Below are 26,816 nucleotides of genomic sequence, written 5' to 3'. Positions count from 1 at the left end.
TAATGTGGTCATATGTAGCTAGAGCTGCTCTGAGATTCTCTGCATGCTGTTGTTATTGCTGGTCGCTAGTCTGCACCTGCAGTCTCATCTCCTTTATTTTGGTGTCTGGCCTTTTGTCTTCTCAAACCTGGTTTCTGCTCACGACGTAAACTCAAGGCCCTTTGAGTTTATAGCAGAGCCTAAAAGTCTGAGACTACAGTGAAGAACTAATATCATCAAATTAAATAAGAAAGGAACATAACAAAGATAGGAGAAATATTTCAGATTCTGCACTATTATGTAGGTCACTAATAACCAAATTGGTAAAGTACAGACAGTCAGTAGGGCGAGGGTGATTTTGCTTTTACACTCTTTTGAAATCATCAGGACTATTAGTGTTATTCTCATGTAAAATTACCTGAAATAAAAAGAACATAAAAATCTTTGAAACTAGCTTAAAACTGAACTAAATATTTATAAAAAAATAATAATAATAATAAAAAAAAATGACAAAACACAAAATTATTTTAATTTTAAAATTAAAGTGAAAATTTAAAATATAAAATAAAACATAATATTAATAAAATAATAATAATAATAAAAACTATAATCATATTTCACTGATTCTAAAAACGTTAAAAACATAAAACATAAATTGTATATTTGAAATAAAATAAACATTACCTGAAATAAAATACGTTTACGTTTTTTTATATAATTTATTTCATATAGTTGTTAAGGAAAATTTCTCGTTTTCATATAGTTTAACTTGATTTCCTAAAATAACTAAAATTAAAGTGTAAAATATAAAATAATAAAACAATTTAAACTATTAATAGAAACTATAATGGTATTTCACTGATTCTAAAATAACACTGTTTCAAATCATGCAGATTTTATTAATGCAACTTGAGTGCTGCTGTTATATAAAGAACAATAAAAAATGTTCTGAAATTCATGCAATTTTCCCTAAAATTGTTATGCTGGTAATGTAAAAATGTTAATGCATTAATAATAATAATACAATTTACAATGTAAAATAGAAGCATTTTTGCTAGTGGTCTCAGACTTCTGGATCCCTCTGTATATAAATCCATATCTGCGGCGGACAGATATTGGCATATACCCGCTCATGGCTAAGACCATTTTGAACGTGCTTGCATGTTTTTCACAGTGATTTGCCGCTTGCCAGACCGAAGCAGATGAGAGTGTGTGTTGAAATTTGAATCAAGCTGATTCCACAATAGCCTTCGATGTTCAGCTGAGCCAGTTCAGAAAAAAAATGAGATGTAATGATTGAGTTCTGATCTTGATGGGTAGCCCAATTTCCTGAAATCTTGGCAGCCCGTATAGATGTGTGAAAGAAGCATGTTCTCGCTGCAATTAGACTTTGATTTGCACTTGATTTGCAATTTGTGGCTTGTTTGGAGCATGTTCCATGAGGAACAGTAGATCGTTTGATGGTTGGATTTATCTTCATATTGGCAGCGGTCGGGTCCAGATTAAATTGTTAAGACTGTTAATGAGAATTTTACTGGAAGCATGTGGTGGTTACAGAACAAATCATTTGAAAACCGCCGAGGGAGATGGAGACTCTTCAATCAGCAGATATGCCAATATTCATGTCTTTAACTGCGTGTTGGAATAATATGATTTTAACTGCCTGATTTGAATGATATTCTCCAATCAATATAGACAGAGTGAGGTTTGTTATGGTTCATTCATGCGGTACTTTTTATGTCCTTCTATTTATATGTTATATTGGTTTATGGGAACATAGAATTGAGTTATAAATAAATTCACTACTTTGGATTGAGCAGATATTGCCATTTTAGCATCATCTCTAAACTTTAGATGGCTCTACCTCTTAAAATGAGGAAACTGTATACATATACATGCTAGTGCTGTCAAAATTAGCTTGTTAACACGTGATTAATTTCTCAAAAAAAAAAACATTTTACGCAGGGGCTGGGCTAGGGTTGGCCACCCCATTCACAACTGCTGCTTTTGTCTCTTACTCTTGACAAAAAATACTCTTGACATTTATTTAGACGCGTATAACGTCTTTATGACCACATCAAATAGGAGATTATTCAGACAAACACTCACTCCACCTCAGTGCCAGGCGCAAGTTTATGATAGATAGATAGATAGATAGATAGATAGATAGATAGATAGAATTAACAGTGAAGACTAATTAATTTACACAATGTACAGTATGTAGCTTTTCTTTTTTATTCTTTTTTATTGTATTTTTTGTCCTACTTTTGCTTGCAATTAGTTTCTTATCCTTATTTCATCACTGTTTATTTATCATCAGTGAGGTTGAGGTTTTTTTTTGTCTCTTTTTGCCTTTTATTAGTTTCATATTGACATTGGTGACAAGGATTATGAAAATTCTATGGTATCAAAGATTTTAATATCATAAAAACTTTTTTAAAAGAAAAATTAACTATATTGTGATATATTATGTTATCGTGATATACAGTGCCCTCCATAAGTATTGGAACAGTAAAGACAAAATTGCTTTCTCTGCTGTGGAGTCAAGACATTTGCAAATATGATTAAAAGATGAATAGGTGACAAAACTACAGAATGTCACATTTTATTATTAGGTCTTTCGACACATACATGTTATACCAAATAAAAAGGACAGCACTTTTAGAGTTCATCCCACTATTTGATGTGAGCATAAGTATTGGAACAGTTGAAATTAAGGCAGATGTAAAAGATTAAAAGCTAATATTTAGTTGCAGATCCCTAGAAATGCTTTTCTCCAGACTTTAATGCAGCCAATTCCAACTGTTGCTTGTTTTGGGGAGTTTCTGTCTTTAGTCTCCTCTTCAGCTGATGAAATTAATGTTCAATCAGATTTAAATCTGGAGATTGATTTGGGCAATATAAGACTTTACATTTCTTTGCCCTGATAAAGTCCTTGACTGAACTGGCAGGGTGTTTGGGGTTGCTCATGTCGCCGGTAGTTTCCAAACTCTTGATTTCTCCATGCCCTTTGTTTTTCCTATAGTTCTAATTGACTTCCTATTTTCTTTTAGCATCCAAATTGCTTGCTTTTCTTTCAGAGTCGGCTTCCTTGTCTTCATCCTGGTTTGTGTGTCATCATCGAATGCAAGACTTAGAATGCAGAAGCAATGGATATAACTGATAAGACACATTCCCTGCTTTTAATATATGAAGAATTAATGCAACCGTTCCAATACTTATGCTCACATCAGATAGAGAGATGAAACTGCTGTGTGCTGATCTTCTTAGCTGGTAAAACATCTTTGTGTTAATTCACCCAATAATAAAATGTGACATTCTGTAGTTTTGTCTCATATTCATCTTTTAATCATATTTACAGATTTCTTGACAAACAGAACAATCTTGTCTTTACTGTTCCAATACTTATGGAGGGCACTGTAAAATTAGTCATATCGTGATATAAGATTTTGGTCATATTGCCCACCCCTACTTTATGCTGATAATTAAGTCTAGTAATGAACGAGAAATACTAATCAAACTATTAATTTATTCAGAGATCGCCTGCTCCAGATGAAGGCTGTTAGCATTGATTTGAAAGTGTGGCTTGGTGCTTTTACTGTAAAATCTTTTTTTGTCTGCTTTAATGGCTGTGCTGTTTCCTTTCACAATAAGGTGGAGAGAAGCAGCAGAGGGGAGGGAAGCTCTATCAGCCATTACCCACAACACACCAAGGCCAATGTGGGATTTTAAATGCTCCTGTAAACATGCCTCCTTTATTGAAGACAGTTGTTAGCTGACTAATTTTATTCATTGAAGTCAATGAATATGAAATTTAAATGTGGTTAAAAAAGCTTGCATGCTGAGCACAGTCCATTTTCCATCTATTATGGGTCATTTTAGGTTATTCGAGCGTAATTAGTGGGTTAAGACATGCTTTTCTTTGTAGTTGGTCTGTGCTGCACAGCTGACTTGTTTAGCAGAGTTTCATGTTGCATTTGGATTCTGATTTCTATAGTCAAGGAGCCACAGATTTTCTGAATTTGGAAATGTTTTGAGATAAGCAAGTGCAAGTTACATTAAAGAACAAGAAGGAAGAAAAAATAAAATCGATTGTATTTACACAATATTAGATATAAGTAAATGTAGGGGTGAGTTTTAGATCATTTAGATAATTTCACTATTTTGGATTAAGTTGGCATTTCATCAAATTCTTCAGACAGTATACTTTCTTTTTCCTTTTTTCTAATCAAAATCTCTAATGTAAATCAAAATGTTTCAAACAAATATTGTTGAGGAAATTTATCTAGAAATATTCCAGTCTTTCAGTCTTTTTCCCTTTCTCGAGTCAAAATGTTTCAAATGTGGTATTTATTTATTTATTTATTTCAAACAGGTGCCTTTGGCCTTTTTTATTTTCTTTGGTGTAGCAGTTGCTTTTTATTGGTTAGTTTGTGTGCCACTCCAAAATAAAAGTGATAAAACGCCTATGATAATATAAAAAACATCTACAAAAATGTAAACAACAGAAATATAAAAAAGCTACTTCAGGAATGTAGGGAAATTGATGCTGCGCTAATTGTGTTAATTATTTTCAACACATTTAACAAAGAAAATAACATTATTTTTCACATATAGCCACAGATTTTCTGAATTTGGAAAAGTTTTGAGATAAGTAAGGAAAAGTTACATTAAAGAACAAAAAGGAAGAAAAACTATCATTGGATATAGTGTAAGGGAGTAGATAACAAATAGTAGTGTCGCTAATAACTTTTTACTCTTTTTTTTAGTAGCGTAGTAGTTATTAACAATCAGTAGCTTTTCCAGTAAATTGTACTAAAATGCAGTAAGATATATTTAATGAAACCAAATATTGGATTCAGTCTTTTTATTTTTTTTAAGTTTTTGAACTTATGCACCTCAAAAATGAGAAGTTGTTATACCCTGTTTAAACAAAGTCAGTACATTTTAGTCCAATGCGATAACACTAGCATAACAAGCATTTTCAGGAAACACAAAATCCTCTCTGGGTCAAAATGAACATGAAAGGTAGACAAACTATAAAGCCATGTCTGAGTAAAAATAACAAGGACAAGTTTTATTCTTTGTAAACCCTCCTTTAACACATGGCTGTTTGTCTCTTGGACAGTGCAATCCATCTTTGGTTCATATCTTTCATTTTGAAATATGACACTCAGAACACCTTGCATATTACAGTATGATTTATTGTGAGTATGGCATCTTTTTTTTTACAGGTTGTAATTAAATTACTGTACCCTTATTGAAAACTCTTTTCTCCCCTAATGCTTGGGGAAAAAGGGGGCACCATGTGTCTGGCTTGAAATAGCAGGCACTTTATCATAGTTATGCTGGCATGTAGCACCACTTGATATATTTAAATGAGCAACCTGACACACCGGCGATGTAAGCAGAATATATTCCTTTCCAGCAGATATTACTCTTGCCGGCTCTAATACCCTTGCAGTACTGGAAAATCTCTCGGGTTGTCCTCAGTCTTCAGTACGTTTGCCAGAACCATCTGTCTAATTTCTATCCTGTGGTCTGCACTGAACTCACAGGAGTGTTAACTTTAAAAAAAAAAACAAAAAAAAAAACCCCTAACTTGGAAAAGGACAGGCAGGATTTTGGCACATTTTTTTCTGCTATTTTCATTTTGGAAGATTTTTCCACCTCAGTGTAAAAAAACAAAAAAACAAAAAGTAATTAAGTATTTCCCATATATCTTTTTTTATCTCTCAATGTGACTTTGTTTCTCACAATATCTAATATATAAAAACTGTAACTTTATTTCTTTTAATTTCAACAAATTTTATAATATGTGACTATCACAATTGTGACTTTATTTTTTTTCTTGCAACTTCATAAGTCAGTTATTGCAACTTTATCTCTCAAATTTGCAACATTAAAGCACACAATTGTCATTAGCATAATTGCATTTTTATCTAACAACTGCAACTTGACTACTTGTAATTGTGATTAAATATCACAATTGCAACTTTATTACCTGCAATTTCAGCTTATTTTCTTATAATCGTGATTATTTCCTACAATTGTTACTTTGTTTCATAACTGCAACTTTAAACTCACAATTAATTTTTCCCCCTCAAAATTAAGATTTTATGTGACAATATGAGTTTATACCTGTAATATATGATGTAATATTGCAGCATTGTATCACACAATTGTTATTATTTCTCACAAATGCAAATATAAGACTCAAAATTCTGATCACTTCTCACAACTTAATCTTTATTTCTTGAAATTGTGACTCTTTTCCACAATTGTTACTTTTTTTTTTTTCTAATGTAAACTTTATCTCACATTTACTTTTTTTAATTTTATCTCTGAGCTTGAAATGGGGTGTCATAAATCAGCCCTACACCAAAAACCTCTAAAAATAAAGGTTCTTTATCAAAAAGCATTTTGCTGTATTCAGTTCTCAAGTAGTTTATATGCTGTTTTAGAGATTAAAAAGTTTTTGAAGTTACATCACAGGTTCTTCAGTTCATTGCATTAGTTCTAGATACCATCTGAGGAATGAAATAGTTATCTTCAGATGAAAAGTAAGTCCTTCTGGGTTCTTTTTTTAAGTACTGTCCATCCTAAACCTCTCATCTTTAATTTATTTACATTTTCCTGTGCACCCATTCAAATGCTGACAGATTCATACAGACTTGATTTTATGAAAAGCAACTCTGGATATGCATAAAAGCCTCACCAAGATATAGTGTGACTTGTTTTTATTGATTTATTGGAAATATTTATTCTGCTGTGATGCTCGAGGGGAAGGCAGCAGAGGGCTGCAAACTGCGAGAAAGTGTCAAAGTTTATTTAAAATTCTCTGTGGAGTTTCTATAGACTTCAAAAGCCTTATGTCTATCACTTCAGGGCTTTGGAGTGTATGTCCTAGCAAATATTTATGAGTGTGTGTATGCATGTAGTTTTTCCACTAGAGTGGCCTCGACTCAGTGTGGCGGGAAGCGCCGATGGTCTCACGGTGGTCCTCTGTGGTATTAGAGCTTTTAGATGTGATGTGACCAGCTAATAACACTAAAAGAAATTGCATATGAGGTTTACTGAATCACAGATTTTTTGATACTTTGAATTTATGTAAAAACATGTTTCATTCCCCCGAAACTAGCATAATGATGTTTTCTGATCAAACACTTTCATACTGAACATTGTTAGTGATTTGTTAATGGTCTGCGAGCTTCCAGCATGTTTTGCAGTATTAAATGAGCATTAATATATACAGTTACTGTTACAGATATTTGCTTACCTAATTTGTCCTGATGTACTGTAGTTGTTAGTTATTTGTTGTCTGATGTTAAAAGCACATCTTTTATGTTTGCTGTTATGTAGAAATCTGTAGTTGCCTCCAGAAGAATTTATTTGCTGAATTAGGGATATTACAGTTAATTAAAACTAAAACCGTAAAAAACTTGAACTATATGTTAACTGAAATAAAAATGAAACTAAAAACTTTGCCAAGAAACATTTATTATTTTTATTTAATTTAACTTTATGTACGAAAATAACTAAAACTAAGGGGACGTTTACACAACAATGAGTTTTTAAAAATGATACTATTACCGTCTCTGTGCATACCACAAAAAATGCTAATGTGTATTACATGTTCAGTCTACAGAAGCATATTGTTTCTTTACAAAGTGACATCACCAACTACTGGCATGGCATGAATAATATAGCGTTTTAGTTGTTCTAAAGGATTCGTGTGAATGGGGATCGGTTTGACAATGTTGTCATTTGTAAACAAAACTTCTCAAAAAAGCAAAGAAAAGACCTTTTAGTTTTAGTACACTGATGCTGTGTAAACGTACCTTAAAACGAAATAAAAATGTATAAAAACTAATAATAATAATAATAATTAGTGCTGTCAAACGATTAATTGCGATTAATCACATCCAAAATAAATGTTTTTTGTTCGCATAATATGTGTGCATTCTGTGTATATTATGTTTATATAAATACACACACATGCAGTATATATTTTGAAAATATTTACATGTATTTACATGTCTAATATTTATATTAATATAATTTATATTATAAATAAATATATTTAATATATAAAAATAACATATTTTTCTGAAATATATACATGCATGTGTAACAAATTAATAATGTAAAATTTTTAAACTGCAAAATTTATACAATAAAAACTAATTCAAATTATTAATAAAAGATAGCATCTCAATGATACTAAAATAACACTGGGTTGAACATGCAGTGCATTCAGTGATCAAAATTTAAAAGCTATTGAGGAAACTTAAAAATCTTAATGCATAAGATTTGCTTAATAATATAATAATAATTAACTTTATTTCTATAGTGCCCTTAAAAGTTACATCTCAAAGCACTTTACCAAGGCTTACAGAAAAAAAAAAAATACATTGAGATTGACAATCAGAGAAACATATCACATATATGCTAACCGGAAAAAATACATTTTAAGAGACGATTTAAAAATACTAAGGGATTCAGCCTGTCTAATTTCAGTAGGGAGAGAGTTCCAGAGTTTAGGTGCCACAGAAGAGAAGGCCCGGTCACCCATAGAGCGTAAACGAGTTACAGGAATAGTTAAAAAGCCAGAATCCGATGAGCAAAGATTACGCCTAGGGGTGTAGACAGTTAAAAGTTCAGTCAGATATTCTGGAGCTAAACCATGCAGGGACTTAGGTAAGCATAAGAATTTTAAAATCAAAGCGAAACCTGACCGGAAGCCAGTGCAAGGACTCCAAGACTGGAGAGATGTGCTCACTTGTCCTGGAACTTGTCAGGATTCTGGCAGCTGCGTTTTGAACATACTGCAATTTGTTTAGAGTAGATTTCGAGACCCCCGCGAGCAAAGCATTACAGTAGTCAATTCGAGAAAAGACAAACGTATTGATCAGTTTTTCAGCCACTGAAAAAGATAACATGGGACGCACTCTTGCAATGTTTCTAAGGTGAAAAAATGATACTTTAACCGTGTTCTGAACATGAGGCTCAAAAGTTAAGTTTGAATCAAATATCACCCCCAGATTTTTTTTATTTTGCTTGAAACTCCATAATAGACCCATCCATCTTTAAGTTTAAAATACTAGCTTTACGTATTTGATGGGGTGAACCAATCAGCATAACCTCAGGCTTGTCACTGTTGAGACAAAGAACATTTTGAGACATCCATATTTTTACCTCCAATATGCAATGTTCAAGAAAGGCAACAGCTGAATTATCACCAGGTTTTGAGTGAATATAAATCTGAGTGTCATCTGCGTAAAAATGAAACTTAAGACCAAGGGATCTTAGAAATAGCCCAAGGGGAAAAATGTACATACTTAAAAATAAGGGACTCAAAACTGAACCCTGCTTGTATTTGTTTGTTTGTTTCTTTTTTAATTATTAACTCTGCTGAATCCTGCTCTTATGGGCAAGAGCTGAAGGCTGCATGTAATTGGAAGCCCTTTGTTAATCACAGGTGTTATAGATGGGCAGCACGTGGCTCAGAAATGGACCATGATCAAGCTGAGAGGCCATTGTTCATAGCACAGCTCTACTGCCAGAAGTGATTGTTGTGCTCATCCACACCTCAGACCCTACGGATGATAAACTATTAATGTGATTTGGAGATTGAGTGATGGCAAATAGAGTGAAGCTTTGGCATTTCAGTTTTCAAAGTCGTGATTGTTGTTGCTATTTTCAAAGTGCTGACAAGGGTATTGAGTCCCTGCTTGACCATAACGCAGAGCAAAGTATAATGCACTGCTCAAAAAAGGCATTGTCAGTGGTGCAGTTAAAAAAAAAAAACTCTTAGCAGTCCAGCATCTTTCTAAAATTCAAAAAACATAGTTGGGAAAAAATCTGATTTTAAGGTTTGGCTCACTTTCAGTTGATGAGTGTGAATTTCCATCTTCCATCCTAAACCTGTCATGTAATTTGGCTTCATGCTGAAGACTTTGGGATAAATTAGAGCATTCTGTACATTAAAGTGTTCTTCCACGACCCATTAAGTTAAGTTAAGCATTCCCATGACATTAAATCACATTAATGCACATTTTCCCTTTGGTCACACAACATAAATTTTAAACCATTATTAAATTATTAATACCATCCCATCATAATTACAATCACAGACCTCCTGCCTTGAACAGTAGACTGACACTGGGAGTGAATCATTTCTCTGGACGTGCCTCGCTCTATCTCTAACACAACTGCTGCTTTTGCTCATTAGTTCATTCTTGGTGGAATCTCTCCTGTTGGGCCTGCACGTCTGATTCCCTCATGTTCATTAACCAAATATAACCCTAATGTGACACATTTATAGGAGCAAACAATGTCTGCAATGGCTGTCATTAGACCGTATGGAGCATCTGCTCAAAAATGAATATTCTGTCATTATTTACTCACCCCCATTTTGTTCCAATCTGTATGTTGTTATTTTGTCTTTTTAAAACAAAAGGAGTGTTTTAAATAACTCTTTTCCATAAAGACACAGATTTGGATCGATTTGATTTATTATTAATAAATTATGATTTGCAGTTTTAAATCAGTGTTCTTTTTAGAAAAAATCATGATGAGTAGTAAACAATGATTTTAAGTTTTAAAACATTTATTTAGAAACAATAAATCATGATTTACAGTTTCTGATTTGTGTTAATTTGTGTTTGATTTAATAAATTATATGAAGTTTTAAATGAGTGTTTATTTAGAATTAATAACTTATGATTTAAACTTAATTCCATGTTCTAGTTCAAATTTACCATTTTAAATCAATGTTCTGTTTAGAATGAATAAATCATGATTTACAGTTTAAAATTAGTGATCTATTTTAAAGAAACGTAAATTCTGATTTGAAGTTTTAAATCAGTGTTCTATTTAGAATTCACAGTTTTAAGCCACTGTTCTATTTAGAATTAGTCAATTATTATAAAAAAAAAAGAAAAAAAAAATCAGTGTTCTGTTTGGAATTAATTAATCATGATTTGCATTTTTAAATCAGTGTAAATTGTTATTTAAGGTTATAAATCAGTGATCTTATTTAGAATTAATAAAACAATTAATAATTATTTTAATCAGTGTTCCTAATAATTATTTAAATCAGTGTTCTATTCAAAATGATAGTAAATTATGATTTAAAGTTTTATATGAGTATTCTATTTGAATTAAAAAATAATAATTTACAGTACAAATCAGTGTTTTACTGTTTAAAATCACTGTTCAAATTGAAAATAGTAAATTATCTTTTAAAGTTTTCACTTTATGATTTAAAGTGTTCTATTTAGAATTACTAGATCATGATTTGAAATCATTTTTCTATTTGGAATGAATAAATCAATATGTTGAGTTCTGAATCACTCTTTAGACGCACTATATGAAGTTCATTATGTTGTCTGTCTGTCATCAGTTTTCAGGCCTTTACCTGCTGTCCTTCTTCATCATCATCCTGGGACTGGTCTTCTACTCCTCCTCCTCCACCTACGTGGCACAGGATCCTCGCGTCTATAAACAGTTCCGCAACGTGGGAAACGCTATCACAGACACGCCCACCGTGGGGCCCCTGGAGCCTTCAGTGACCTATACGAGCCTGGGTCAGGAAATAGAAGAGGAGCCTCGCGTAAGAGTAGCCTGAAAGGGGCGTGGTCTCTCAAAACCAATCATCCACTCCCCGGCCCAGCTGTCTGTAGAAAAACGAATGATAATGATCACTGAATGATGTAATCAACCACATAGCAAACGAGTACACTGTGATCACGAACTGTCAATAGGTAGCAGTGACTTCTGTATATCTGAGATATATCAGATCCATCATGTATAGAGATGATTTCACCTCATTGCCTCTTTCCCCGCGGCAAATTAAGTGTTTAGAAGGATTCGTGCTGACTGTTTTGTCCAAATGCTCAATGCTCAATTGTCAATGTTTTATTTTCTTATACGAACACAAAGGGTTCATTGTATTTGAAAGTTTGACATGGTTTGTTTCACTACAGCTTCATGAATATTTTACATTTTAAATGAGATCTATCTGACGAAAACTGCATTCTGAGTTTTACAATGCTGATTTGAGCCAGTGCCTTGCCATGTAATATTATTGTGGGTTACATTAGCCAGTGAGAAATCATGACTTAAAAACAGTGTCATCAGTACTGGACATGTCATGATTGCATATTGTATTATCTGCTCAAAATTATAAACATTTACATTCATCAGTCAGAAATACAAAAAGGGTAAAAAAAAAAAAAAAAAAAAAAAGGAGACAGAGAATGATTTTACACCCTTTAACTGTTATACCATTTTCATTTTTATATATATTTGTCATATTTTGTTTTAATTCTGCCAGGAAAAAGGGTACATGCGTTTGTATTAAATATAAAAGTCTGTGTAATAGCAATTGATTGTAAACTTGTAAACTATTTTACTGCACTTGTCTTTGTTTTATAAGCAGTTCAGTCTTAATTATCATCTTATTTGGATAAAATCCAGTACTATACATGTAAAGTATTCTTAACTGATATCTGAGTTTTGTTTTGTTTAAAAAAAATATGTTTTTTTTTTTTTGTTTTTTTTTGCATTCTTAAGTTGTCATTTAAATATTGGAAATTCTTAATGTGTCTGATTCGCTTAAAATAAAGTATATTTGTCTTAAACTCAAAAAGACATGAATGGTTAAGACTGGAAAAATGTGTTTGACCTTGCAAAACATTACATCAGAATCAAACTTTTACATATCAGACTACATAATGGTGTAAACTACAATTTAAAAGGATAGTTTACCCAAACATAAAAAAATTGTGTCATCATACTCACTCTCATGTTGTTCCAAACCTGTATGAACACACCAAAAAATGTTGAAATTGTTGGTGTCCAGTCATTTGACGGTAGCCATTGACTTCCAATGTACCCCCCCCCCAATACTATGGAATAGCTACTGTTTGTTCACTCACATTCTTTAAAATATCTTGTGATGTGTTCAACAGAAGAAGGGGCAAACTCACATATTTGGAACAAGCTGAGGGTGAGTAAATGATGCTAATAAAAGCATAACCCCTACAACAGACAAAAATACTATATTGACCCCATGGGGAGCTTCAGGTGCAGGACACCAGCAACATCAAAAGTAAAATTCACCTCTAACACTGCGAATTCAAGATATTCAAGACAGAGCGTAGAATAGATTAGCATTACAAACACACTGCAAATAAGAAATGCGTTTTTGTCATTGCTATTGGGAAATGAAGTGTTTATCTTATGAATATTTATTACGTAACGTTCCAAGAATGCCTACCCGATTGGCTTGGCGAATTAAACGCTTGCCGTATGAATGTTAATTAGATTAATCGGGTTTGTTGCCAAGCAACGTCGGCATGACTTCATTTATATTCATGAGCTACTTATATTCATGAGCGACTCCTTAGAGCTGTACCTCCCTATGACCTATCTCAGGTGGTTTCTTCCTAACCTTTAACACCTGAGCGGCGGCTGCAGGCCGCGCGGTGACACCGGCGCAGATATGGCAGACCTCAGCGCGACCTGGGAGCGTGAGTTGCTGGAGCAATTCTCCTGCTTGACTGCCGCCACAGACGAGGAGCCCCATCTGAATACAGCAGATATTACTTCAGAAAGCAGCGACAACACAACGGGCTTATTTCATTTAAGTGATGAAGTTCTCCTGGTTATACTCAGGAACTTGGACCCAGTGTCGCTGCTGAGGCTCGGCAGCACGTGCAGCTTATTGTTCCGAGTTTGCTCATGCAATTCTCTGTGGACCACACACGTCCAGGTATGATTTGCGTGGGAATTAGATTTTTGATTCATCACAATGAGTCGAATCTTTTACATTCGGTAATTCATACTTTATGCACTGTACATAGCCTACCTACGCCAGTAGGTGGCGAACAGCTTGTTATAGGTGGGGTTGGAAATCGAAAATCAATTCCAAAATCCGATACTTAGGTCTGGAATCTGATATTTGTTGTAAAATTAAAATTTCAATTCCACCTATGTGTGTGCATTTTATTTATTTTTTATTTTTTTGGCAAAAAGTGGCTGTTAAAATATATTTGCCTTTGAATCATTCATTCAAGAGATTCATTCAAAAACACTGATTTGTCCAGTAATAAGTAAATCTTGAGTGAGTCATTGAATCATTCCATTGAGAGATTCCATGAGCTTTTGAGCTCCATGAGCAGAAGTTGTAATTGATAAAATTAAAATGATACCCAACCCTAGTTACAGGTAAATATTTGAATCATATGTCCAACCGACTCGGACCGAGTCAAACGCTCTGCATGACACTGAAGAAGTTATAGAGAAAATAAGAAACTATTATAATATCCTATAGTTTAAAAATGTCCTTGTATTCAGTCTTTGAATGCAGCTTAAGTGAAATTAGCTTTTTTTGGGCATTATTGTGTTTATTATTTTGTTTTGATTATCTACTTATTTTGCATTTTCCATTTTTTTTAAGTGTTTTTTTTATTTTATTTTTTTTAGTCTGTTTTCTATTTATACGGTTTTCAGAGATTCTAATTTTTCTAAATGTCATACTCCAGTTAAAATAATCCTGACTGTACACCAAAATCCACAATCAGCATTAATGGCAATCCAGCAAATACTATTATTACATTTAAGTACCTAAGCATTTAAATAATTAAATCATTGTCATTATTCCCAGTACATTTGAGAGATTTATTTATTTATTTTGACCTGCAGACTTAAAGTTATTTAATGTTAATTAAATAATTTTAATAAATTCCAGTGGTCACTTGCATGCTTGTTCTCTCCAAAATCTCTCCACAGGATTCGTTTGGGGTCAGTCTGACATATACCCACGCCCGGTGTCCCGTAACGGCCAAAACTGCCTTCCGTCTGGTTTTTATGTGGAGATCCCTCTTCAGAAACATCCACTGTAACCGTGCGTTTCAGGAGAAGCTCTTTGTGGAGATCCCGCTCGCGCCGCACAAGTACTGGATCCAGTGGCTCGTGTTGGAGGAAAGCGTTCCCTTGCCTTCAGTGAGGCTTCCCTGCAGTGACGTGGAGAAACTGTGGGGAATCCCTGCAGATTTGTTCCAGGACAAACTCCAAGGTGGTCACACTCTCAGCTGTCACATGGGCTTTCCATGTTTAATTTTAGCCTAACGTGTTATTCTGTTTCCCAGAGAGAACTGAAGATTGTGACACGCTCAAGTTTGAATGGAGAGAGCTGTATCATCTTGCACTGGAGCATCATGGTAGTGTCTCACTGGTCTTCCAGCATGTTCTCAGCCAGCACCAAAACAGTGGTGAGATATTTGCATCTCGTTTTATGAAACTAGACGTGAAACTTGTCTGCTTGCCTGGTTTTTAGGAAGCTTAATGGCTAAATAAAAAGTGTGATAACCAACGTTGCGAATATTGTGATTTAGGAATATAATGCATCATGCGATATATCACCTTACTTTAATCCTCTGTGAGTGCTGGAGTGAATCCAGTCAACTGCAATTTGTTCTCTGGCACTTTTACATCACATTTAGACTGAAAAATCTGACTCACTCCAACTGTACTGTATTGTCTTCTTAACCAAAAGGACATGAGGGTGTCTGGGTGCTCTCATTGGTTTAGTTGACCTTTTATACGTCTTTGTTGTATATGTTTCCTTTCCCCCCTTTGAACGTAATGGGATTTCGGAAGAAAGATGCAGTAATCCAATTTTTTTGTGCTGGTGAATCACTTCAAACTACTGTAATGGACCCTTGATCGGAAAGTTGGGGTATGACGCACGGTTTTTGTAGTGATGTGTCTGAAGAAGGACTGTGACTCATAGTTCACCCTCACCTGGTATTTCCAGTTTGTTTTAATACTCTAGTATATGAAAGGCCCATGTTCTATTGCTGTTAGCTTTGAACAGGATGTAGTGCATCCTGGTCAGTCATGATCTTAAAGTCTTTCAAACTTCCACCTGAAATTTTGGAGTTCCTTCTGTAAGGTGTTATTGTACAGATTTATTAATGCATTTTATTGCAGTGTTATGTTTTCTGCCCGTTAGCTTTCAGTCTGTAGTATTGTTGTCATTGACAACCGTTTATGCGCTGATTTTAGAGCACACAGAGCTGGAGTCCATGTACCATCAATACGTCCAGTGCAGGTTCCAGTGGCTCTTCACGTATTGGTTGTTTCGTCAGCCGGCTCCGTACAACAAGCAGCTGCGATCCATTTTCCTGCAGTGGAAGAAGCACAGCAAGAGAAAGGTGGCCACGTGGGGTGAAACCCTGTGTGATGTGAGGTACCTGGCCTCCCTGCACCCCATCACCAAAGACTACTGGAGAGGCCGACTGGCCCGGGGAGATGAGACCCTCGGTATGTTATTTGGTTAAATAATTTAAAGATGATGATGATTTTTTTTTATTAAGATATATTGAATGGCTACTATTCTTATTCTTAATTTATTGCTTTTTTTTTTTACTTTCTAAATATTAATAACTTTAGCGTATTAGTATGTCAACCGATTGCATATGTTTATATAAATTACTTTATTATTATTATTATTATTATTATTATTATTATTATTATTATTTATTATTATTATTATTATTATTATTATTATTATTATAAGGGCAGTTTTATGTTTTGAATTATTATTATTATTATTATTATTATTATATTATATTATTATTATTATTATTATTAGTGCAGTTTTGTTATGTTTTGAAATTATTATTATTATTATTATTATTATTATTATTATTATTATTATTATTAATGTACATTTTAGTATGTCCTATGGAAACAGATTGCACATCTTTATGTAAATGAGTTGCTTTATGTTGTAATTAATTATTATTATTATTATTATTATTATTAATAATGATAATGATGATAATAATAATAATAATAATAATAATAATAATAATAATAATGTAAATTTAGTATGTCCTATGGAAACATATTGCACATCTTTATGTAAATTAGTTGCTTTATGTATTATTATTATTAGTGTTAACTTATTTTTTGTTGTTGTATTTTGAATTAAAAATAATAAAAATGAAAATAATAATAATAACTTTAAAGTGTTTTATTTAAACAGACTGAATACCTTTCTATAAATTAGTTACTGTTTATTTATTTAATAACATTTAAGTGTTTTGAGTAACATTTAAGTGTTTTGAATTAATAAAATTATAATTTAGTATGTGCTATGTAAACAGATTTCACATCTTTGTAAATTAGTTTTTATGTATTATTATTTTAATTTATTTTTGTTTTGAATTATATTAATAATAATACTGTAAAACTTTAGTGTTTTATTTAAACAGACTGCATACCTTTATATAAATTAATTACTATTTATTTATTGAAAAACATTAGTGTTTATTATTATTATTATTATTATTATTATTATTATTATTATTAGCTTTGTTAAATGTAAACAAAATTGCATTATATATTTATTATTATTATTATTATTATTTTTTTTTTTTTTCTTATGTAAACAAAATCCCATTTTATTATTATTATTATTATTATTATTATTATTATTAAAAATAATAATACTACTACTACTTTAAAAATAAATAAAAAATAAAGGAAACTATTAGCCTATTATTTGTAAAACTGCTTTTTTCCCCCTGTACCTTTTGTTACTGGCATTTGCTAAGTCTATTGTTGGTCAGCCTCTTCAAGGGTTTGCAGATCAAGCCAGTTCTCCAGCTGAGTCAGGTAAAAGCTGCTGTATTTGATGGTGTTTTGTGTTCTCTGTCGGTCTCGTGTGGTGCTCTCTCTTGAGGAACTATGCCTGTACCAGTTCTTTGGCAGGAAATCCGTCTGTAGATCAAATGTTACTGCTCCCGTCCCTTGGAGTATCATCTCATGTTCTGACTCTACTTGTTTCTTTCCGTCAGGGATTCAGACTGTCGGAAACTACTTCTCCATGTGCAAGTCTCTCGTGGCCTGGATCTTTGGCCGTGACTGGGGCCGACTGAAGCGAAGAAAGGTACGTCTATGGAATACATGCAGGAAACTCAACAATATTTCAGTCTGAATTTTAAAACAATTTTTTTTTCTTTTGACATGAAGTCCTCTCTCCCTGGTGTGCATTGTGATGTTTGAATAAATATGACATGCTGTCTTTCCAAGGACTAAGTTTTCTTCACACATGATTGTTCCCTGTTCTGTTCCAATTGATATCTCTCTTCGCCATCTGAAAAATGCCAAATAAGTTCCTCAGAGGACGTGATCTTAAATATTCCAGCAGTGCTCATCTTCTGCATTTCATTAGCCAGGGAAAATGACTTCACAGGTCACGGCATGAGCAGACGCTCATATCTAATGGCTGCCTAAATGGATTATAGACCTATCCATGCACAACCAATTCACATAAAACACACGACCAAACAAAAAAACCCTCCCGCCACTACACGCTGTTTTACAACACATGTGACCATTCAAGGACACACAAAGGACCAGAGAGACCTTAAATGTGCATTTTATGTTTTCCAACAAAGGTTAATGTAGTCAGTTTTGTTTCAGGGTTTCATGTATGTGCTTTGCATAACCTATATGCTTGATATCAGCATAGTCTTCAGCTAGGATATTAAGGTATTTTAATGCTAAATGGACAGCCCTACTTTTTTTTTTTTTTTTTTTTTTTTGCACTTTTATTAATATGCACGTTTGGTCTTATGCATGCCATTTTTCAGGAGCAAGGTTAGGTGGAAGATTGTTTGCTGATGGAGTGCTGTGTCATTGGCAGGTTTATGAAGATACACTGGAGGGTGTGTATCTTCTGCTGAGGCGGGAGATGCAGGAGACGCTCATCGAGCACGAGCGCTTCTGGCAGGTGGCCAAAGTCCAGATGACCCGTGTCTGTACGCTGGAGGAGACTGCTGCTAATTATGTCAACTGGAAAATGATTGAGTCGCTCCCCTACTACAAGTCAGTCCTGCTTGAGTCTGTTTGATTACTGTCTGTCTGACTTTCTCTTTTTCTCCCAAGAATACAGAATTAGGCATATAATGTAATGAAAATGACTCACTGAAAATGTTTTAAAAATTAAATAAACTAATTTTAATTAACATTTTATTTTAGATTTTATAAAATAAATATTTTATTACACATTTAAAATGCATTTTGTTTGTTTAAATACGTAGCTTGATTTAATTTATTAATTTAAATTTGTATTTTGGTACACAAATAAATGTTAAATGTTTAATTTAAATATTTATAATATTTAAAGTTAAATTTAAGCTGACATTATGTATTTAAATACAAACAAAAAAAACTTAACCTTAATCACTTTTTTTTTTTATTTATCTAAAAATCTTAAATTCAAGATGACATGTATTTAAATATAAAAAATTCTTAACCTTCTAATATTTTACTTTTTTGTATTTATCTAAAATAAAGTCTTACATTAAGATGGCATTAATGTAAAATGTTGGCTTAATTTAAGATGTTTGTTTATTTTTTTTGGTTAAATTTTTAAGTATTTAATTTAAAAATGTTGTTTCTTTAAACGCATATAACAAAGCTAAATTGTTATTTTAGATAAAATACATTTAAAATAAACAAAATAAATTTCCATCTTTCCTAATGAAATAAAAAAAATAAGCTTAATTTTAACTTAATTTTTTACCTTAAAATGTATTTACCAATTTTATTTAAATGAAGCTAGATGGGTTTTTTTTAATTTTTTTTTTACATTTGCTTATTTAAATGTATGAAATTGAATTAAATTAATACATATTTTAAAAAAATTCAAAACAATGCTATAAATTAAGCTGACTTTAGATAATTCTTTGTATTTAAATAAGTTATTTTACTAAACTAATTTAACTTAAAGCAGCCTAATTTTATGCAGTGCTAATATTGATGGCAATATAGTCTTCAGCACATTGTGCACACAGCAACTGCTTTGCAAACCTCATGTTTATAACATGGTGAAAAATCCGAACTGATGCGGCATTTTGCTTTGAGACTCTTTCACAATTATGATGTGAGATTAGTGACTCTTATTTGCTGGTACCCATAGGAGCATTCTCATCGATCAGTATTTTCAGGCTGTAAAATGTTGCTCTTTTACTAGAATTGCTGTCGTTTCCATTAAAAACTAGTGGTGAAAGTGTTGAGCTTTAGCAGTGGTTGGCTTTCAGACTGGGCTTTGAAGCCTGGAGAGTGCACTGGGTGGAGATACGAGCAGCGCTGGCAGCTTCAAACAAATAGCCTGCAGTAACTTACGGCCTGAGATCGGCAGCCAGTCGATGATATCTTTGAAGTGTGTGGTGACTGATCTCAAAGAGCATGCACTGAACTCCGCTCTAAAGTCAGCCTGATCCCACAGCATCAGAGAACAGTAGTGAGAAAAGTTAAGTGGGATGTTCCTTGAGGCCGATCGTCTTACATAAGCAGATGTGTGAGTGATTTGAAGTGGTAAAGTGCTCACATGATCTGAATATTATAGTGCTTTTTACAAACTGTGGCACTTTAAAATATTTTACTTTTTTTTGTATTTTGTTTTATTTGTATTTATTAATTTTTTTTGTTTTTGCATTTTATTTTCATACTTTCATGCTGTGGCTTTAAAAAAAAAAAGAATTTAAGGGCCACAGCATGAAAAGTGAAAATGCAAACACTAATAAAATAAAATTAATTTTTATGATGCCATTTCATTTTCATGCTATGCCATTAAAATACATTTTAAATTGCCATAGCATGGATAATACAACTTTTTTAAAACTTTTTTTTTGTACTCTGTCGTATAATAATTTGCAAGATTTATTATTTTATATAATAATATACACTTATTTTAGTTATTCATTTTTATTTTGAGTTTTGTGCAAATAACATGTTGTAGTTATGTACTGTAGTTTAGCACTTCCCTACTATCTGATCTCTAATTGATCATTAGCATTCAAACCATCAGTCCTGCTCCTGCTCGGCTGGTTTTAAATTGAGCTAATAATCCACATTTGAGGAGCTATATGTCTGCGCGTGTGTTTGCATGTTTGCGGCGCACAAATTGAGTTTTCTTAAGTGTTTTTTCTTCCAGTGTGTTTTGTTTGAAGCTGTACCAGTCATTATACAGGAGCAAATCTCCAGAGACTGTAAAGATGAATGCCTCACTGTTCAGAAGTGCTTGAAAAATTACTTTCCCCGCAAAAGCCATTACATTGTTTCTGGTTTTTAATTCTCATTGTGGTTTATTAATAAAGGTTGCCTTATTTCCCAAGCTAATGGAGAAAAAAAAAATAATAATTAGACTTGCCTTGCCTTGTGTAGCCACTTTCATAATGGTTTTCCAGCTCATGCATGTAATGTTGTTGTTTTTTCTTGTTTTTATAAGCTGTATCTGGTGTCTGGTAATTCAGTGTACCTGGATCACGTTCAAGGTTTCTTGCGTAGAAAGAGGCTGATCCGGGATTGGATCTACCTGGAGGAGAACAGCTGGGCGAGACAGTTGCTGCCTGAATCGCTCTACACACTGCTGGAGTTTGACACAAAGATCTCTCAAGGTGGGTTCAGCTAACATGATGTGAACAACACACGTGAAAAGACGCTGAATTGATCTAAATGACTGCACAGTTATCATACAGTAGCTCATGTTGGGATTAATTCCCTTATAATACATTTGTAGCTTTACCGATACTTTTGTCGTCTTCTGAGACCCTCAGGTCTTGTCTTTGCTGCCCTCAGTGTGTTTTTTCCTCTTATTGGATCATCTCATTAACTTCTTTTTAAGCTGATGCTGTCTTATAGAATGCTGCTCACCAAGTTCATCTCTTGTAAGCGTGTTGGTGTTAATCAGTCAGGACCACACTGAGTTCATGACATTTGCATTGGCAGGATCTTTCCTATCAAAGCTTCTTAAGTTTTATGTAAATGCCTGTTTTGTACTTGCCAAATTTTGGCCAATTTGTGATTGATTAATGCAATGTAATGAAAAGAAAATAAGAGATACAATTTTTTGTTATGAAAAGTTATATATTAACAATAGAAATTAATAGTAGTCGTTTATGCATTTTTATTATTTAAAAACAAAACAGACTAAATATTGACATTCCATACCATGGAAATCAAAACATTATTACAAATTTAAAATAATAGTACCATGGCATGAAACAAACAAACAAAAATAATAAAAAATACAGACATGTATAACATAACACTATGTATATAATAATAATAATAATAATAATAATAATAATAATAATAATATTATAACTTTTTAAATGACTGTTTGCATTTTGTTTCCATGCTGTTGCATTTTAGGATTAAGGTGCAGTAGTATAAAATATAAAAATGCAAACATTAATAAATTAAAATATTTATTTATATTAATGTACTTGTTTTTACTAAAACAACTTCAATATTCAAAAACCAAACCTGTCTTTTTTATTGTAATAAGAAACATTGAGAATAAATGTATATAAAACTTAAAATAAAAATATAAAATCTTAATTTAAATTGTATGTTTATTAAGATAAAATGGTTATTTTAAAGTTCATCAGCAGTTGTGTACATTTACCATGAAATTGTATTGTGTATATCAGTCACCTTCCTGTAAATATAGTATCTGAATTGGCCATTTAAAAGAATAAGTAAGTGAAGGTTTGTTTGTTTGTTTCCTGATGGCAATCAATCATTCATATCCTTGATGTGTGTTGTTTGAACAGAGAGTTTGCACGGGGACTGTGTGACGGCGCAGCTGAGTCGACTCATGTGGCTGTACCTGAACTCTGGCCAGGAGCTCTATCTGGAGGCGCTGAAGGGAATGGTGCTGCAGTGTGCTCAGACCTGTCTCAGCCATCTCAACACGCTTCAGGCCTGACCTCATACACGCACAAACCTTTTAAGTGTTTTAACTGCCTTTTATAACATGCTTATGATTTTTTTTTTAAACTATTTTTAGACTTTTTTTTTTTTTTTGCAACCTTCACTTTGAGGTTGTCAGTCCTCAGGTTTTAGTGCACAAAATCATTCATTCTCAATTTATGTCTGAGCAGATGAAGTGCACATACAACGAAAATCGTTTTTAAAGTTGTATGGGTTTTAGCATGCCAAATGATCACTGGTCTCCTTTTGAGATGCTTTTATTGTAACTATCATGTGACTTTTTTACTTGGGTTGATCTTACCGTGGTAGACTGCAGGGTTGCTGATTTATTAAAGCACCTCTATGCTCCACTTAAGTCTTATTGTTTTTCCTTATGTTTTGAAAACCCCTGAAGTACAGATGAGAAACCCAGTGCATTTTAAAGTTAATTCGTTTCTGGAGAGAATGCATTTTATATATTTGCATATAGTTTTGAAAAATATGTAAATAAATTTGACATGGCAAGGCTGTCTAAGTGAATTACAGCAACTTGATTCCTTTTTTAAATCGGTCAAAGCACCTGAAATATACTTTGACCATTTGATTTAGAAATTTAAATGAAATGCACATACTATACATTACTACACATTTTACACCAAGATTTGAAAATGAATGTGCATCATTTAAACAAAAAACAAACAAAAAAAAAAATACACAATTTTTTAAATCACTGTTATTGTTAGCAAAAAAAAATAAACCAATGTAGAAAAATACTTTATTTGACATTTTGTACAAATGAAAAGCACTTTACAAAATGGAAAAATAGTTAATACCTTTGAGAACAACAAATAAATTGTACATAAATAGACCTTTGGCATTTGGAAAATCTAGCTGGAAAATTAAAAGCTTAAGATTTCAAAGACTGACGAGAAATTCAAACATACTGTTAAGCCAACCAGTGGCTTTCAGTGCACAGTGAGTGGGTCATGTCAACCAGTGCACGGTGCTTTTGTATTCATATATATACACAATTCAGCATGCGGTCACACTGTCCTCTAAGAGCACCACATACATTCTCCATCTGGTTATGAGCAGCTCTCTGCCTGAGAATAAATATGCATTGCATGTGAATATGGCTTAGCTCGCCTGCACATTTATGAAATAAACTTCCTGTCTCTGCCAGTTATGGAAAATATCCTTTGATGTCATCCTGTGGTTCTGCTGCATAGATTCGTAAAGGCACAGAATAATATCACATATCTGCAGAAACGCATAATAAATGCTGGTTAATGTGAGGTTGCATAGCGCAGCGTACATCTAATTAGTTACCTTTATCTATTCCCTTCTTTAAATAAAAACTAATTCTATGCACATGCACAAGATATTATGAGCACATAATGACAAAACCTCCATTTGAAAACATGCTTAATATACTTTAAATACAATGAGGGTACAGTCACGATACATAAGCCGTATATAGACGCTTGTACTGTAAATATCTTAAACATTCGTCCCCTTGGTGCAAAGCTTGACATGACCGCATCGCTGGACTTTATCAACTATAAAAAAAAAAAAAATTCAGCTTGGGGTCAAAATGAACTTACTGACACTTAAATCCCTTCTGAAAGCATTCAGAGCAACCACAACAAATAAAAGCAACTCTTAAAATACCTGAGTGAACAAGTTTTGCATTGATTTCGTCCATATTCCTAAGAAATACACGTGTTATCTGGAGTATATAAAATGTCGTAAGCATGTCACAGGAAGTGCAGAACATTCCGTTTCCTGTCTGACTTTGGAACTCAACACCGAACTGTGCAGCGGAGTTAAAAAGCAGCTCATATTTTATTCCAATTAAAACTAGTTAATGGGCGTCCTGAATAGATTCACCTGGATTTCTCTGCTGTCATTTATTTTGAAATGCAACATTGCTCATGTTTATGGAAGCTCAAACATACTAAACCACACAAAATGCAGGATGTTGGTGATGAAGGACCTTTTAAATGCTGCTGTTCCTGATGTTTTTTTCCCAATGTAGAGGATGTTGACCTGTAGCTGTTGGGTAGAGGGTGGACCAGCTTCTTTGGGTAAAATAATTCAATGAGGTTTAGAGGTACACAAACAGGAACGCAAGGCACTTTAGGACACCAGTTGCTCTACTTTCCCTCAAAGTCGACTGACAGGAACAGCATGAGGAACTCAACCTCAAGCAGTCTCAATAAATACGATAAAACATTCAAACTCAAATTCAACGTCCGCAAGAAACTTGTTGTAAAGACGTCCTTGTAAACTGGATTCACAGCTTGGTCCAACCTTTAGTAGTCAGCAAGACCTTGTTTGTTTCCGGCAGGTTGACTTTATTTTCCCTTTATGAGCTCTGGGAACGCTGTCTGTCCTGACAAGGTGGAAATGGCTCATTGCGTCACGCAGTTTTCGCCCATGTCCTGTGCGTAACGATCCGAGATGAGCGTCCGCAGCTCGTCAATGTCTTTCCTCAGCTGGCACACCTCCACCAGCTTGGCCCGCAAGCCGTCCTCCATCAGCGGCTTCTCGTTCTCCTCCGCCGAGCAGCTCATAGCTGGAAAAAAGTGCGTCACAAATGAAAATCAAACCAGTTTATTCTGGAATAAAAGATAAAATGCTGCTAAGGCTAGAGTTTTATAATGTTATGGATGAGTATTTACATTTGATGCCAAGCAGCAGGGCCAGGTTGGGCTCTTTGCCTTGAGCTCTCTGTGTGAGGACACTGCACAGGCCCTTCAGATCCAGCAGACACAGGGACATCTCCTTCAACAGGGGCCCGGCCTCCTTCAGACAGGACCCGGGGGTCACATTCAGCGTCTCCTCGTCTGGCCGTCTGTGGTTCTGTGGAGATAAAAATACAGAAAGCAGGGTGAATCAGGACAGAGCCTTTCAAGGGAACATTCAGAGTTTAATTTAAATTATGGAAGTACAATGAAGCCCCGGCTTGTCACATTTGCCACTGGAGACTTGAGAGAATGGTTATTTTCACCTTCAAATGCTATTACGGACACCCAGAATTCATCATAATACTCATCACAGCATTATGAACCTTCAGCTTGGACATGAACCTTTGATAACTTAAACTTAAGCGCAAATGACTAAGCTTAACAATTGTGTGCGTCCTGATACAGATTACCAGCGTAACCCGGAGCATATTTAAACAAGCGCTACAAGAACAAACTCATGAGCAGCTGTTTGTGAAAGCTGTCTAAAACATTAAACAGTGAGAGGTGGAATTACTAGCACTTACACAGCAGGACTACACCAAGAGCGGAGGAGAGTGTGTCCTGATCTACTGGGGACGGTGGGATAAAATCTGCACGTCAGCGGAGAGCGCCTGATAATTCATTCACATCTAGCCAGAAGAGAACTGTTCTCTGTGTTGTACATTATAGAAGATGCAGATATTCATTTATACACATGAGGTCATTATGAAATAACATTTCACACAGCTAGAATGTAATTACTCAACATTTAGTAAATGCTTTTTAAACTAATTATATTGCTACATCTTGTACAATTTCCAGAAAATTGATAAGGAGAAAGTGAGCACACAGTAAATACCTATTAATTACAAAATTACACTAAAAATCACACAAAAGCTGCATCTGAAATCTCTACTATTAAACTGTTCAAAAAAGTTGGGCTCAGTGAGAATATGAAGTGAGAACTAAAATATGAAATTACATTGAAATATTAAAATTAATGATTTTAACATGCCGTGACTAAGGATGCACGTGATTTTTATTTCTTGGTATCTAATTTACAAACAGCTGAATTACTTGTAATGCAATTATTGTACTGTAAAAAATGAAAATGTGCTTGTAAAACTCAAGTGATAACACATAAAAAAAATATTTTTATTAAACAAGTACTCAAAAAATAAAAAAAAATCTTCTCTTTAAAACTCTCATAACACAAAACCAAAATTTCACAAAAAAATAAAAAAAATTTTATATATTATGTATGTGTGTGTGTGTGTATATATATATATATATATATATATATGTATATATAAATACACACAC

At 33.5% G+C, this 26,816-nt stretch overlaps 1 protein-coding gene and 2 pseudogenes across 1 annotated transcript; 2 read left to right on the top strand and 1 right to left on the bottom strand.

Annotated features, from left to right (window-relative positions):
- The window catches only part of LOC122144784, an 82,797-nt pseudogene extending 71,186 nt beyond the window's left edge, over positions 1-11,611 (top strand).
- Positions 11,612-13,411: 1,800 nt separating this feature from the next.
- LOC109113624 lies at positions 13,412-23,135 on the top strand. Its single transcript, XM_042755951.1, has 8 exons — positions 13,412-13,759; positions 14,779-15,064; positions 15,138-15,260; positions 16,057-16,314; positions 17,856-17,947; positions 18,707-18,888; positions 21,295-21,464; positions 22,626-23,135. Exons 1-8 carry the CDS (start codon positions 13,490-13,492, stop codon positions 22,778-22,780), a joined length of 1,536 nt encoding a protein of 511 aa, XP_042611885.1. The 5' UTR covers positions 13,412-13,489; the 3' UTR covers positions 22,781-23,135.
- Positions 23,136-23,522: 387 nt separating this feature from the next.
- The window catches only part of LOC109113622, a 55,888-nt pseudogene continuing 52,594 nt past the window's right edge, over positions 23,523-26,816 (bottom strand).

Source organism: Cyprinus carpio, unplaced genomic scaffold (assembly GCF_018340385.1).
Source record: "Cyprinus carpio isolate SPL01 unplaced genomic scaffold, ASM1834038v1 S000006759, whole genome shotgun sequence".
Lineage (NCBI taxonomy): Eukaryota > Metazoa > Chordata > Actinopteri > Cypriniformes > Cyprinidae > Cyprinus > Cyprinus carpio.
This window is presented reverse-complemented; position numbering and strand designations above follow the sequence as displayed.